The sequence below is a fragment of the Mya arenaria genome, chromosome 7 (assembly GCF_026914265.1).
Source record: "Mya arenaria isolate MELC-2E11 chromosome 7, ASM2691426v1".
NCBI classification, from domain to species: domain Eukaryota; kingdom Metazoa; phylum Mollusca; class Bivalvia; order Myida; family Myidae; genus Mya; species Mya arenaria.
The window spans coordinates 2220315-2236855 of NC_069128.1; the positions used below are offsets into that span (position 1 = coordinate 2220315).

General features: G+C 41.1%; 1 protein-coding gene across 1 annotated transcript in view; it reads left to right on the plus strand.

Annotated features, from left to right (window-relative positions):
- The window catches only part of LOC128240412 (sushi, nidogen and EGF-like domain-containing protein 1), a 55202-nt gene that overhangs the window by 28140 nt on the left and 10521 nt on the right, over window positions 1-16541 (plus strand). The window contains exon 7 of the mRNA XM_052957051.1: window positions 12898-13047. Within this exon, the coding sequence (XP_052813011.1) occupies window positions 12898-13047 (150 nt within the window). The remainder of the gene's footprint in view (window positions 1-12897; window positions 13048-16541) is intronic.

Here is a 16541-nt window from a genome sequence, read left to right on the forward strand (position 1 = left end):
GCTCACTTTTCTGTCAATACATTAGCCGTTCCCCACACTTTCTATGCACATGTGCCACAGGGTACACTGGACAGTATTGCAGCACACAGGGTAAGAACAAACGGTGTAGCTCACTTTTCTGTCAATACATTAACCATCCCCCACACTTTCTGTGCACATGCGCCACAGGGTACACTGGGCAGTACTGCAGCACACAGGGTAAGAACAAACGATGTAGCTCACTTTTCTGTCAATACATTAACCATTCCCCACACTTTATGTGCACATGTGCCACAGGGTACACTGGACAGTACTGCAGCACACACGGTAAGAACAAACGATGTAGCTCACTTTTCTGTCAATACATTAACCATTCCCCACACTTTCTGTGCATATGCGCCACAGGGTACACGGGACAGTACTGCAGCACACAGGGTAATAACAAACGGTGTAGCTCACTTTTCTGCCAATACATTAACCATTCTCTACATTTCATGTGCACATGTGACGCAGGGTACACTGGACAGTACTGCGGTACACAGGGTAAGAACAAACGGTGTAGCTCACTTTTCTGTCAATACATTAACCATCCCCCACACTTTATGTGCACATGTAACGCAGGGTACACTGGACAGTATTTCAGCACACAGGGTAAGAACAAACGGTGTAACTCACTTTTCTGCCAATACATTACCATTCCCCACACTTTCTATGCACATGCGCCACAAGGTACACTGGACAGTATTGCAACACACAGAGTAAAAACAAACGGTGTAACTCACTTTTCTGTCAATACATTAACCATTCCCCACACTTTCTATGCACATGTGACGCAGGGTAAACTGGACAGTACTGAGGCACACAGGGTAAGAACAAACGATATAGCTCACTTTTCTGTCAATACATTAACCATTCCCCACACTTTCTATGCACATGTGCCACAGGGTACACTGGACAGTACTGCGGCACACAGGGTAAGAACAAACGGTGTAGCTCACTTTTCTGTCAATACATTAACCATTCCCTACACTTTATGTGCACATGTAACGCTGGGTACACTGGCCAGTACTGCGGCACAGAGGGTAAGAACAAACGATGTAGCTCACTTTTCTGTCAATACATTAACCATTCACTTCACTTTCTGTGCACATGTTACGCAGGGTACACTGGCCAGTACTGCGGCACACAGGGTAAGAACAAACGGTGTAGCTCACTTTTCTGTCAATACATTAGCCATTCCCCACACTTCCTATACACATGTGCCACAGGGTACACCGGACAGTACTGCAACACACAGGGTAAGAACAAACGGTGTAGCTCACTTTTCTGTCAATACATTAACCATTCCCTACACTATATGTGCACATGTAACGCTGGGAACACTGGACAGTACTGCAGCACACAGGGTAAGAACAAACGATGTAGCTCACTCTCCTGTCAATACATTAACCGTACCCCACACTTTATGTGCACATGTGACGCAGGGTACACTGGACAGTATTGCAGCCCACAGGGTAAGAACAAACGGTTTAGCTCACTTTTCTGTCAATACATTAACCATTCCCCACACTTAATGTGCACATGTGACACAGGGTACACAGGACAGTACTGCAGCACACTGGGTAAGAACAAACGGTGTAGCTCCCTTTTCTTTCAATACATTAACCATTTCCCACACTTTCTGTGCACATGTGACACAGGGTACACTGGCCAGTACTGCAACACACAGGGTAAGAACAAACGGTGTAGCTCATTTTTCTGTCAATACATTAGCCGTTCCCCACACTTTCTATGCACATGTGCCACAGGGTACACTGGACAGTACTGCGACACACAGGGTAAGAACAAACGATGTAACTCACTTTTCTGTCAATACATTAACCATCCCCCACACTTTCTGTGCACATGCGCCACAGGGTACACTGGGCAGTACTGCAGCACACAGGGTAAGAACAAACGGTGTAGCTCACTTGTCTGTCAATACATTAACCATTCCCCACACTTTATGCACATATGTGCCACAGGGTACACTGGACAGTACTGCAGCACACAGGGTAAGAACAAACGATGTAGCTCACTTTTCTGTCAATGCATTAACCATTCCCCACACTTTCTGTGCATATGCGCCACAGGGTACACGGGACAGTACTGCAGCACACAGGGTAATAACAAACGGTGTAGCTCACTTTTCTGTCAATACATTAACCATTCTCTACACTTTATGTGCACATGTGACGCAGGGTACACTGGACAGTACTGCGGTACACAGGGTAAGAACAAACGGTGTAACTCACTTTTCTGTCAATACATTAACCATCCCCCACACTTTATGTGCACATGTAACGCAGGGTACACTGGACAGTATTTCAGCATACAGGGTAAGAACAAACGGTGTAACTCACTTTTCTGCCAATACATTACCATTCCCCACACTTTCTATGCACATGCGCCACAAGGTACACTGGACAGTATTGCAACACACAGAGTAAAAACAAACGGTGTAACTCACTTTTCTGTCAATACATTAACCATTCCCCACTCTTTCTATGCACATGTGACGCAGGGTACACTGGACAGTACTGAGGCACACAGGGTAAGAACAAACGATGTAGCTCACTTTTCTGTCAATACAATAACCATTCCCCACACTTTCTATGCACATGTGCCACAGGGTACACTGGACAGTACTGCGGCACACAGGGTAAGAACAAACGGTGTAGCTCACTTTTCTGTCAATACATTAACCATTCCCTACACTTTATGTGCACATGTAACGCTGGGTACACTGGCCAGTACTGCGGCACAGAGGGTAAGAACAAACGATGTAGCTCACATTTCTGTCAATACATTAACCATTCCCTTCACTTCCTGTTTACATGTTACGCAGGGTACACTGGCCAGTACTGCGGCACACAGGGTAAGAACAAACGATGTAGCTCACTTTTCTGTCAATACATTAGCCATTCCCCACACTTTCTATACACATGTGCCACAGGGTACACCGGACAGTACTGCAACACACAGGGTAAGAACAAACGGTGTAGCTCACTTTTCTGTCAATACATTAACCATTCCCTACACTATATGTGCACATGTAACGCTGGGTACACTGGACAGTACTGCAGCACACAGGGTAAGAACAAACGATGTAGCTCACTCTTCTGTCAATACATTAACCGTACCCCACACTTTATGTGCACATGTGACGCAGGGTACACTGGACAGTATTGCAGCCCACAGGGTAAGAACAAACGGTGTAGCTCACTTTTCTGTCAATACATTAACCATTCCCCACATTTAATGTGCACATGTGACACAGGGTACACAGGACAGTACTGCAGCACACCGGGTAAGAACAAACGGTGTAGCTCACTTTTCTTTCAATACATTAACCATTTCCCACACTTTCTGTGCACATGCGACGCAAGGTACACTGGGCAGTACTGCAACACACAGGGTAAGAACAAACGAAGTAACTCACTTTTCTGTCAATACATTAACCATTCCCCACACTTTATGTGCACATGTGCCACAGGGTACACTGGACAGTACTGCAGCACACACGGTAAGAACAAACGATGTAGCTCACTTTTCTGTCAATACATTAACCATTCCCCACACTTTCTGTGCATATGCGCCACAGGGTACACTGGACAGTACTGCGGCACACACGGTAAGAACAAACGATGTAGCTCTTTTTTCTGTCAATACATTAACCATTCCCCACACTTTCTGTGCATATGCGCCACAGGGTACACGGGACAGTACTGCAGCACACAGGGTAAGAACAAACGGTGTAGCTCACTTTTCTGTCTATACATTAACCATTCCCTACACTATATGTGCACATGTGACGCTGGGTACACTGGCCAGTACTGCGGCACAGAGGGTAAGAACAAACGATGTAGCTCACTTTTCTGTCAATACATTAACCATTCCCTTCACTTTCTGTGCACATGTGACGCAGGGTACACTGGCCAGTACTGCGGCACACAGGGTAAGAACAAACGGTGTAGCTCACTTTTCTGTCAATACATTAACCATTCCCCACACTTTCTATACACATGTGCCACAGGGTACACTGGACAGTACTGCAACACACAGGGTAAGAACAAACGGTGTAGCTCACTTTTCTGTCAATACATTAACCATTCCCTACACTATATGTGCACATGTAACGCTGGGTACACTGGACAGTACTGCAGCACACAGGGTAAGAACAAACGATGTAGCTCACTCTTCTGTCAATACATTAACCGTACCCAACACTTTATGTGCACATGTGACGCATGGTACACTGGACAGTATTGCAGCACACAGGGTAAGAACAAACGGTGTAGCTCACTTTTCTGTCAATACATTAACCATTCCCCACACTTAATATGCACATGTGACACAGGGTACACAGGACAGTACTGCAGCACACAGGGTAAGAACAAACGGTGTAGCTCACTTTTCTGTCAATACATTAACCATTCCCTACACTTTCTATGCACATGTGTCACAGGGTACACTTGACAGTATTGCAACACACAGAGTAAAAATAAACGGTGTAACTCACTTTTCTGTCAATACATTAACCATTCCCCACACTTTCTATGCACATGTGACGCAGGGTACACTGGACAGTACTGAGGCACACAGGGTAAGAACAAACGATATAGCTCACTTTTCTGTCAATACATTAACCATTCCCGACACTTTCTATGCACATGTGCCACAGGGTACACTGGACAGTACTGCGGCACACAGGGTAAGAACAAACGGTGTAGCTCACTTTTCTGTCAATACATTAACCATTCCCTACACTTTATGTGCACATGTAACGCTGGGTACACTGGCCAGTACTGCGGCACAGAGGGTAAGAACAAACGATGTAGCTCACTTTTCTGTCAATACATTAACCATTCCCTTCACTTCCTGTGCACATGTGACGCAGGGTACAATGGCCAGTACTGCGGCACACAGGGTAAGAACAAACGGTGTAGCTCACTTTTCTGTCAATACATTAACCATTCCCTACACTATATGTGCACATGTAACGCTGGGTACACTGGACAGTACTGCAGCACACAGGGTAAGAACAAACGATGTAGCTCACTCTTCTGTCAATACATTAACCGTACCCCACACTTTATGTGCACATGTGACGCAGGGTACACTGGACAGTATTGCAGCACACAGGGTAAGAACAAACGGTGTAGCTCACTTTTCTGTCAATACATTAACCATTCCCCACACTTAATGTGCACATGTGACACAGGGTACACAGGACAGTACTGCAGCACACAGGGTAAGAACAAACGGTGTAGCTCACTTTTCTTTCAATACATTAACCATTTCCCACACTTTATGTGCACATGCGACGCAAGGTACACTGGGCAGTACTGCAACACACAGGGTAAGAACAAACGAAGTAACTCACTTTTCTGTCAATACATTAACCATTCCCCACACTTTACGTGCACATGTGCCACAGGGTACACTGGACAGTACTGCAGCACACACGGTAAGAACAAACGATGTAGCTTACTTTTCTGTCAATACATTAACCATTCCCCACACTTTCTGTGCATATGCGCCACAGGGTACACGGGACAGTACTGCAGCACACAGGGTAAGAACAAACGGTGTAGCTCACTTTTCTGTCAATACATTAACCGTTCCCTACACTTTATGTGCACATGTGACGCAGGGTACACTGGACAGTATTTCAGCACACAGGGTAAGAACAAACGGTGTAACTCACTTTTCTGCCAATACATTACCATTCCCCACACTTTCTATGCACATAAGCCACAGGGTACACTGGACAGTATTGCAACACACAGAGTAAAAACAAACGGTGTAACTCACTTTTCTGTCAATACATTAACCATTCCCCACACTTTATGTGCACATGAGACACAGGGTACACTTGCCAGTACTGCAGCACACAGGGTAAGAACAAACGGTGTAGCTCACTTTTCGGTCAATACATTAACCATTCACCACACTTTCTGAGCATATGTGACGCAGGGTAGACTGGACAGTACTCACACAGGGTAAGAACAAACGAAGTAACTCACTTTTCTGTCAATACATAAACCATTCCCCACACTTTCTGTGCACATGTGACACAGGGTACACTGGCCAGTACTGCAACACACAGGGTAAGAACAAACGGTGTAGCTCACTTTTCTGTCAATACATTAGCCGTTCCCCACACTTTCTATGCACATGTGCCACAGGGTACACTGGACAGTATTGCAGCACACAGGGTAAGAACAAACGGTGTAGCTCACTTTTCTATCAATACATTAACCATCCCCCACACTTTCTGTGCACATGCGCCACAGGGTACACTGGACAGTACTGCAGCACACAGGGTAAGAACAAACGATGTAGCTCACTTTTCTGTCAATACATTAACCATTCCCTACACTTTATGTGCACATGTGACACAGGGAACACAGGACAGTACTGCAGCACACAGGGTAAGAACAAAGGATGAAGCTCACTTTTCTGTCAATACCTTAACCATTCCCCACACTTTATGTGTACATGTGCCGCAGGGTACACAGGACAGTACTGCAGCACACAGGGTAAGAACAAACGATGTAGCTCACTTTTCTGTCAATACATTAACCATTCCCTACACTTTTTGTGCACATGTAACGCTGGGTACACTGGCCAGTACTTCAGCACACAGGGTAAGAACAAACGATGTAGCTCACTTTTCTGTCAATACATTAACCATTCCCTACACTTTATGTGCACATGTGACGCAGGGTACACTGGACAGTACTGCGGTACACAGGGTAAGAACAAACGGTGTAACTCACTTTTCTGTCAATACATTAACCATCCCCCACACTTTATGTGCACATGTATTGCAGGGTACACTGGACAGTATTGCAGCACACAGGGTAAGAACAAACGGTGTAACTCACTTTTCTGCCAATACATTACCATTCCCCACACTTTCTATGCACATGCGCCACAGGGTACACTGGACAGTATTGCAACACACAGAGTAAAAACAAACGGTGTAGCTCACTTTTCTGTCAATACATTAACCATTCCCGACACTTTCTATGCACATGTGCCACAGGGTACACTGGACAGTACTGCGGCACACAGGGTAAGAACAAACGGTGTAGCTCACTTTTCTGTCAATACATTAACCATTCCCTACACTTTATGTGCACATGTAACGCTGGGTACACTGGCCAGTACTGCGGCACAGAGGGTAAGAACAAACGATGTAGCTCACTTTTCTGTCAATACATTAACCATTCCCTTCACTTCCTGTGCACATGTGACGCAGGGTACAATGGCCAGTACTGCGGCACACAGGGTAAGAACAAACGGTGTAGCTCACTTTTCTGTCAATACATTAACCATTCCCTACACTATATGTGCACATGTAACGCTGGGTACACTGGACAGTACTGCAGCACACAGGGTAAGAACAAACGATGTAGCTCACTTTTCTGTCAATACATTAACCGTACCCCACACTTTATGTGCACATGTGACGCAGGGTACACTGGACAGTATTGCAGCACACAGGGTAAGAACAAACGGTGTAGCTCACTTTTCTGTCAATACATTAACCATTCCCCACACTTAATGTGCACATGTGACACAGGGTACACAGGACAGTACTGCAGCACACAGGGTAAGAACAAACGGTGTAGCTCACTTTTCTTTCAATACATTAACCATTTCCCACACTTTATGTGCACATGCGACGCAAGGTACACTGGGCAGTACTGCAACACACAGGGTAAGAACAAACGAAGTAACTCACTTTTCTGTCAATACATTAACCATTCCCCACACTTTACGTGCACATGTGCCACAGGGTACACTGGACAGTACTGCAGCACACACGGTAAGAACAAACGATGTAGCTTACTTTTCTGTCAATACATTAACCATTCCCCACACTTTCTGTGCATATGCGCCACAGGGTACACGGGACAGTACTGCAGCACACAGGGTAAGAACAAACGGTGTAGCTCACTTTTCTGTCAATACATTAACCGTTCCCTACACTTTATGTGCACATGTGACGCAGGGTACACTGGACAGTATTTCAGCACACAGGGTAAGAACAAACGGTGTAACTCACTTTTCTGCCAATACATTACCATTCCCCACACTTTCTATGCACATAAGCCACAGGGTACACTGGACAGTATTGCAACACACAGAGTAAAAACAAACGGTGTAACTCACTTTTCTGTCAATACATTAACCATTCCCCACACTTTATGTGCACATGAGACACAGGGTACACTTGCCAGTACTGCAGCACACAGGGTAAGAACAAACGGTGTAGCTCACTTTTCGGTCAATACATTAACCATTCACCACACTTTCTGAGCATATGTGACGCAGGGTAGACTGGACAGTACTCACACAGGGTAAGAACAAACGAAGTAACTCACTTTTCTGTCAATACATAAACCATTCCCCACACTTTCTGTGCACATGTGACACAGGGTACACTGGCCAGTACTGCAACACACAGGGTAAGAACAAACGGTGTAGCTCACTTTTCTGTCAATACATTAACCATTCCCCACACTTTCTATGCACATGTGCCACAGGGTACACTGGACAGTATTGCAGCACACAGGGTAAGAACAAACGGTGTAGCTCACTTTTCTATCAATACATTAACCATCCCCCACACTTTCTGTGCACATGCGCCACAGGGTACACTGGACAGTACTGCAGCACACAGGGTAAGAACAAACGATGTAGCTCACTTTTCTGTCAATACATTAACCATTCCCTACACTTTATGTGCACATGTGACACAGGGAACACAGGACAGTACTGCAGCACACAGGGTAAGAACAAAGGATGAAGCTCACTTTTCTGTCAATACCTTAACCATTCCCCACACTTTATGTGTACATGTGCCGCAGGGTACACAGGACAGTACTGCAGCACACAGGGTAAGAACAAACGATGTAGCTCACTTTTCTGTCAATACATTAACCATTCCCTACACTTTTTGTGCACATGTAACGCTGGGTACACTGGCCAGTACTTCAGCACACAGGGTAAGAACAAACGATGTAGCTCACTTTTCTGTCAATACATTAACCATTCCCTACACTTTATGTGCACATGTGACGCAGGGTACACTGGACAGTACTGCGGTACACAGGGTAAGAACAAACGGTGTAACTCACTTTTCTGTCAATACATTAACCATCCCCCACACTTTATGTGCACATGTATTGCAGGGTACACTGGACAGTATTGCAGCACACAGGGTAAGAACAAACGGTGTAACTCACTTTTCTGCCAATACATTACCATTCCCCACACTTTCTATGCACATGCGCCACAGGGTACACTGGACAGTATTGCAACACACAGAGTAAAAACAAACGGTGTAACTCACTATTCTGTCAATACATTAACCATTCCCCACACTTTATATGCACATGTGACGCAGGGTACACTGGACAGTACTGCGGCACACAGGGTAAGAACAAACGATATAGCTCACTTTTCTGTCAATACATTAACCGTTCCCCACACTTTCTATGCACATGCGCCACAAGGTACACTGGACAGTATTGCAACACACAGGGTAAGAACAAACGGTGTAACTCACTTTTCTGTCAATACATTAACCGTTCCCCACACTTTATGTGCATATGTAACGCTGGGTACACTGGCCAGTACTGCAGCACACAGGGTAAGAACAAACGATGTAGCTTACTTTTCTATCAATACATTAACCGTTCCCCACACTTTATGTGCACATGTGACGCAGGGTACACGGGACAGTATTGCAGCACACAGGGTAAAAACAAACTATGTAGCTCACTGTTCTGTCAATACATTAACCGTTCCCCACACTTTCTATGCACATGCGCCACAGGGTACACTGGCCAGTACTGCAGCACACAGGGTAAGAACAAACGATGTAGCTCACTTTTCTGTCAATATATTAACCGTTCCCCACACTTTTTGTGCACATGCGCCACAGGGTACACTGGCCAGTACTGCAGCACACAGGGTAAGAACAAACAATGTAACTCACTTTTCTGTCAACACATTAACCATTCCCTACACTTTATGTGCACATGTAACGCTGGGTACACGTGACAGTACTGCAGCACACAGGGTAAGAACAAACGGTGTAACTCACTTTTCTGTCAATACATTAACCATTCCCCACACTTTATGTGCACATGTAACGCTGGGTACACTGGACAGTACTCACACAGGATAAGAACAAACCATGTAGTAATACATTAACAACTATCCACACCTTCTGTTTACATGTGAAACAGGGTACAACGGAGACAGGGTACAATAGGCAGTACTGCGAGACACAGGGTAAGAACACATGTCTACAATAACATCAACCGCTTTCTCCACTTTCAATGCACACTAAACATTTACGCAGTTGCAGTGGCCAGTACTAAGGCATACAGATTAAGGACATTTAATGTACAAATGCATATATATAAACCTCTGTACACACGTTCTATGAGCATGTGGCACAGGTGCAGTGGCCAATAATAAGGTATACAGATTAAGGACATTTAATGTACAAATGCATATATATATAAACCTCTGTACACACGTTCTATGAGCATGTGGCGCAGTTGCAGTGGCCAATACTAAGGCATACAGATTAAGGACATTTAATGTACAAATGCATATATATAAACCTCTGTACACACGTTCTAGTAGCATGTGGCACAGGTGCAGTGGCCAATACTAAGGCATACAGATTAAGGGCATTTAATGTACAAATGCATATATATAAACCTCTGTACACACGTTCTATGAGCGTGTGGCGCAGTTGCAGTGGCCAGAACTAAGACATACAGGGTAACGTCATCTTATGTAACTCACATATATGCAAATACATAAACCTCTGTACACATGTTATTTGTGCATGTGACCACGGTGCAGTTGCTAGTTCTGCAGTTTACAGGGTAAGAACCAATTATGTAGCTCAGGGAACAAAAGAAATGTTTAAATGTTGAAAAAGTTCTTAAAGACGCTTTATTGCGGCTAACTTAATATCATCGTACATTACTGAAATTCCATTTATCGATGTGTATCATTTTTATCTTATTCTACTTTAAGAATAGAAACCAGCAGTAGTAACCTACTTCTTTCGTGGTCAGCTAGATTAAATAATAAGCAATAGTACCTACTCCCATTTCTCGTGATTGAAATTATCGTTTTGCCATTTTAAAGGGTTGTTTCTTCTGTATTAAACGTTCATGCATTATATCCGGACGGAAACTAGTGGTACATTTACTACAGTAAAATGCGGAGCAATACAGATATTTAAATGTACGCAGCTTACTTATTGCATTAAAAACTTGCCAAATACAGTAACAACCCTCACGCCTCGTTATAATACATGAATCGCTCTTCGCACTCGTTGTACAATATATATATACTCTTTATATAAACTGGCTGCAGTTATTTTAACTCAAACAAGAATTAACTCTAATTTAACCAGAACTTTTGGGATTTTACGGTAGTTAACTTGGGTCAAACATGTTTTCGAATTATATTCACATTCTTTCTATAAGCAGGGTGATGAATCACGTGACTTAACGGGTTGTATTTCAATGATGAAATCCTTGGCCAAAATATCATCTTGACGGAAATGTGTAGAACGATGCAACCCTGAAATTTTGGCAAAGGGTTGCATCATTAAAATATAAACTAAAATAGTTAGCATGTGTAGAAGCAGAAAATAAAACAGTATTTATAGGCAAAGAATTATTTTTATATATTTTTGTCAGAAAAAGTTATTTAGGAATTAAACACACTTACATCGGTAGTGACCCGTGGGAACCCATGTGAGAACCCCTTTAAGTCAAGTAATTCCTCACCCTGATAAGGTATTTTAAAATTTAATAAGTCAGTGTTTATGGATTTAATCCAAGTCACCAACCATTATCCTCTCTATCTCAACAAATAGTTTGCAATTCATTTATTCTTTCACTACATTTAGCTGGCAATTCATCATTTCTTTCTCAATATATAGGTGGTAATTCGTCATTTCTTTCTGTACATATAGTTGGTAATTCATCCTTTCTTTCTCAACTTTTACCTGCAGATGACAATTTATCATTTCTTTCTCAACTTTCAGTTGGCAATTCATCCTTTCTATCTCGACATATAGTAGGCAATTAATCCTTTCTTTCTCCACTTATTGTTGGCAATTCATCATTTCTTTCTCAACTTATAGTTTGCAATTCATCCTATCTTTCTCAATATAAAGGTGGCAATTCATCCTGTCTTTCTCAACATTCATTGGCAATTCTGCAGGACACAAGGTAATAGCAGACATAATTCATTAGTTATTACTCAATGACACAAACTACAGACCATGCCATCCTCTGAAACATTGGGTACAAATTCTATTTGATCTGATCTTAAGTCAGCAGTCTTAAATCACTGACATACTAATTTTTAATCAGTCTAACGGAATGCGGGCGTGCATTTTCTTTCTGAAACAGGTAAACTTTCTCTTTTCTTCAAACAAACGGTAGAACGTACGTTTCAAGCGCTTCACTGACATAACGCCGTCAAACCTTAATCACAACCAAACTTGTCCTGTGGTGCCACTAGAAACTGGTTCCTACCGTAACACTAGGTTTGCGATTTGCTTGACGGATTTTGCACTCTGCATTACGTAGCCAAACCCGTCATACAGTCGGCCTGCTTAATCGCGGGACACGCGTACCCGGTGTCCCCATGTAGTGGTAGTTACAGTCCTAAGGACATCTATGTTGCGAATATTTAGCAATGCAACGTAACGGTATGCCTGTCGTTACGCGACTCATGATAAAACATCCCTGTATAACTTGTGAAAGATTAAGGATCTATATAATCTTATATAATTTATAACCTCATCTGTTTAAGTGACCGGATCTCAATCAAGTTCACATGGACAGCCATATACTACATGTGATAGTCAATATTGTAATCACCATGGCGACTGTTCCGAAGTTAACGGACATCAAACATGTCACTGTCACTCTGGATATTCAGGACATCAGTGTCAGCATACAAGTAAGGGCGGTTCTTTTATTTACATATATCTTTTCTTTGTTGAGGTGTAAATCCACTTTGCTTAATTAATTACTAACAAACAAATGCCAAGCATTTCACAATATAATTATCAAAATACGTCGAGGCCCTTGCAACGATGGGTCTACGTGTGTTTGTCAAGAGCGAATATTTCAACGTATTGTGGTAAAAATAGGTTTTAATTAAACATGATTGCATAATATTTCATAACTTATTATAAGGAATACTATTTTCTTATTTGAAACAATCTTTTTTTAATATAATAACTAAATGCATAAATACAAGTCTGGTAACTCCTCCCCTGACATTTTACTTGCCTGTATATAGTTTTCTTGCCAATATTTTATTATAAAGACATTTTTATATGATTTTGCCATATTTGGGTGCCTTTTTCCATATTTAATGTTTTAATTATATAAGTCCTTAAGTTTTACCATTTGTGAGAAATAATTACATAAATTAGTGTATTTGAACCAGTATCTTCTTTCCTTTAGTTGATAAGGAATCAGTCTATATTTAGATGCTTCAGCAGTGGCCCAGTCCAGTTAGAGCTGTGATTAGAATGATTTAATTCTATAATTAGGGGCCATTGTTTGAAAATATTTCTGCTTATTAATCTCCATTATATAATTAGTGCTTGTGTTTGATTTCATTGATGCTATTTTGATCATTTAAATGCTTGTTATACATAATGAGACTTTAGTGCTGTAAATATACCTTTGTGCTTATAAATAGAAAGGGACCAAGTGCCCCATTGGATGATTCCATTGGAGCCTTTGTTGACACTATTGTGTCATGGTCAGACAGATATTTGAATTATTATTCAGTGAATATTGTGATTAACTATACTGGTAAGTTATTATTCATGTATTAAAACTTTGCAAATACTTAAAGACTTTATTAGTGAGTGAAGTTGGACACTATACTTGACTGGAAATATTAAGTTATTTGATCAGCATATTTTTGTTCCTATCAGGTAAAATGATGTCTTTACTGCTTGACTATTTGATCATTTTCTGAAGTTAATATTTTATGATTTCCCTTATTAACATATCTTTGAGTATAAGTTTTACTATATAAATCCTTAATGAATATTTCATGATGTATGATGTAGATAATTTAGTGACTATTTCATGTATATTTTTATTGTGAATAAGGGCAAGCATTTTAAGCCAATCAGGTGTGAGCATCTACTTCACCCCTGATCATTTCTTAGTATATAACGCTCTGCATCTATGTAAGCAGCACTAATTAATGCAAATATTATTCTTAATAATATTATATTTTAACAGTGGCCCTGAAAAGGATCATTTTCATGATTTCAATTCGTATATATAGGCTTTGTTTACGCCAACAAAAATATCTACCGGAAACGGTCTTAGTATTTCTTTTAATTTCACCCAGGAGGAGTAACTAAATGCTACTTTTAAATTTCCTTGGCAAACCCCTTCCATATTTGTTACATTAAAGGGTGGAGTCTTATGCTGGGACTGGTTATATTCTCCACCCTGGTTTGCCTGGCAATACAGCGACATATTTAATTATTTGCATTCATTTTTCTGATTATAATGTATAATCTAACCTGGGGCGGCCCCTGTGGTTGGTTATATCTCGAGATTTTCACATTATTATGAACAGGCGCCACATATCGGCCCTTCGGTATAAAGTAAAATCAAAAACCACATTATGCCAACCACATGGGTAGCTCCAGGTTAAAATTAAAGTCCCCCCACCAAAAAAAAGAAAGAAAGAACTAAGAATATTTAAATCCAGGCAAACGCACTGTGAAATAGTCCTCAGTGCATAGCAGCAATCATCGCCCCTATCATTGCATTGATAGGGGAGGTTTAGGCAACTTGCCGGCATGAGATCCGTTCATATTAATGAATTTCAAACTACCGAGTTTTTATACTGCCAAGGAAATATACCTTATACATGTAGAATGAGCCTTAAAAGAAAACAAATACGATGTAGGTCTTCAATTGATAAACTTATACTGTTCCTTTTACCATCATGTAATGGATATAACCTTATGACGATAATTTTATATTAAAAATACTGATTATTTAACTATAGATTTTTATTTTTGTGTGGACGTCGATATATTTTATAGTCCAAAGCATCCACGCTACATTTACTGTTGCTTTTTAAAGTTATGATGTTATTGTTTTTAATTCTTATAGACTTAATGAAATCTGTAGCGTGCTCGCCGAATGGGTATTACCCGGTGGTGAGGGTAAATAAACTCCCCCCCCTACTCTGCTCCAGAATTTCCTGCTGACAACATCTGACAAAAAACTCTGCCACCAACTTTTACCTCAGATGTGTGAAGCAATACTTTGTCATTTTTTATAACAACTTGTAGACCACTACTAGATTGACTTCTAATTTAAAATATTTATATCCTACAAATTGTCTATCTGATTTATCAGCACTATTGGGTGTCTATGAGAGATTGACCAGGTAGTCCTGTTGACCCTCTCGGTTGATGGTGGACAATTGATGACAATAGCCTCAGTTCAATTTCAACACCAGTATTCACCATTACAATTCACGTAGGATCTAAAACAGCACTAGCATGTGGTACTTTGGACTTGCCCTGCTTAATCTCATTTTTAACTTGTTCATTTTGACTGCCATTCTGATTTAATTTGCAATTATAAGTATTTAGTCATACATTCGTCAGACTTGGCTTGCCTTTAACAATTTTGTTCTTCACCGTAATATAACACCCCGTTTTGGGGGTGAGTTTTGTTGCTCTGTATTGAGCACCCACATTTTTCATACATTTTCCTGTAAACATTTATAATATTTCGGAACGTTTGCTAAAATAAAGTGACTATTATTGCTGTTATTTCTAGTTTTCTGTTTAGTATTACTCTGGCTGGTCATTTTTAAATTCAGTCAGATTGGTTTAAGTAAAATAAGGTCTTAAGTTATATGGTACTTTTCACATTAGGCAATAATTGATAACATAGCGTACCATCTAAAGTCTAAGTGCAACGCTCGAAACAGTTTAAACTCATTTATTTTTTAGGTGCACTTCTTTGCTAGGATAAAACATACAGACAATTATTTGATACATTTCTTTGCCATAAGTGACAGTATCGGTCCAGTATGGTGAAACACTACACCTCTTATGTAAATCATTATATTAAAAACATCATCATCATTTACCGATACCGCCGCGTGTGGTCTTTGTGTGGTAAGCAGATTGTCAAAAAATGTGAATGCATTATAAAAAGTTTTGTAAAAATGAAAATAATGAACCTGTTTTCATCAAAACGAAGAAGTACTTCAATCATATAAATATGTATGTGCTTTAGACACTATTGTGATTTTCAATAAACAACGAGTATTATGGAATGATTGTATTGCCTTTCTGTTATTGCATACCGATAAAAAGTGAATTAGTATGATATGATACTAATTTGATAATTGGTATGATACTTTAATGTTTCATAAAGAGACTTAGT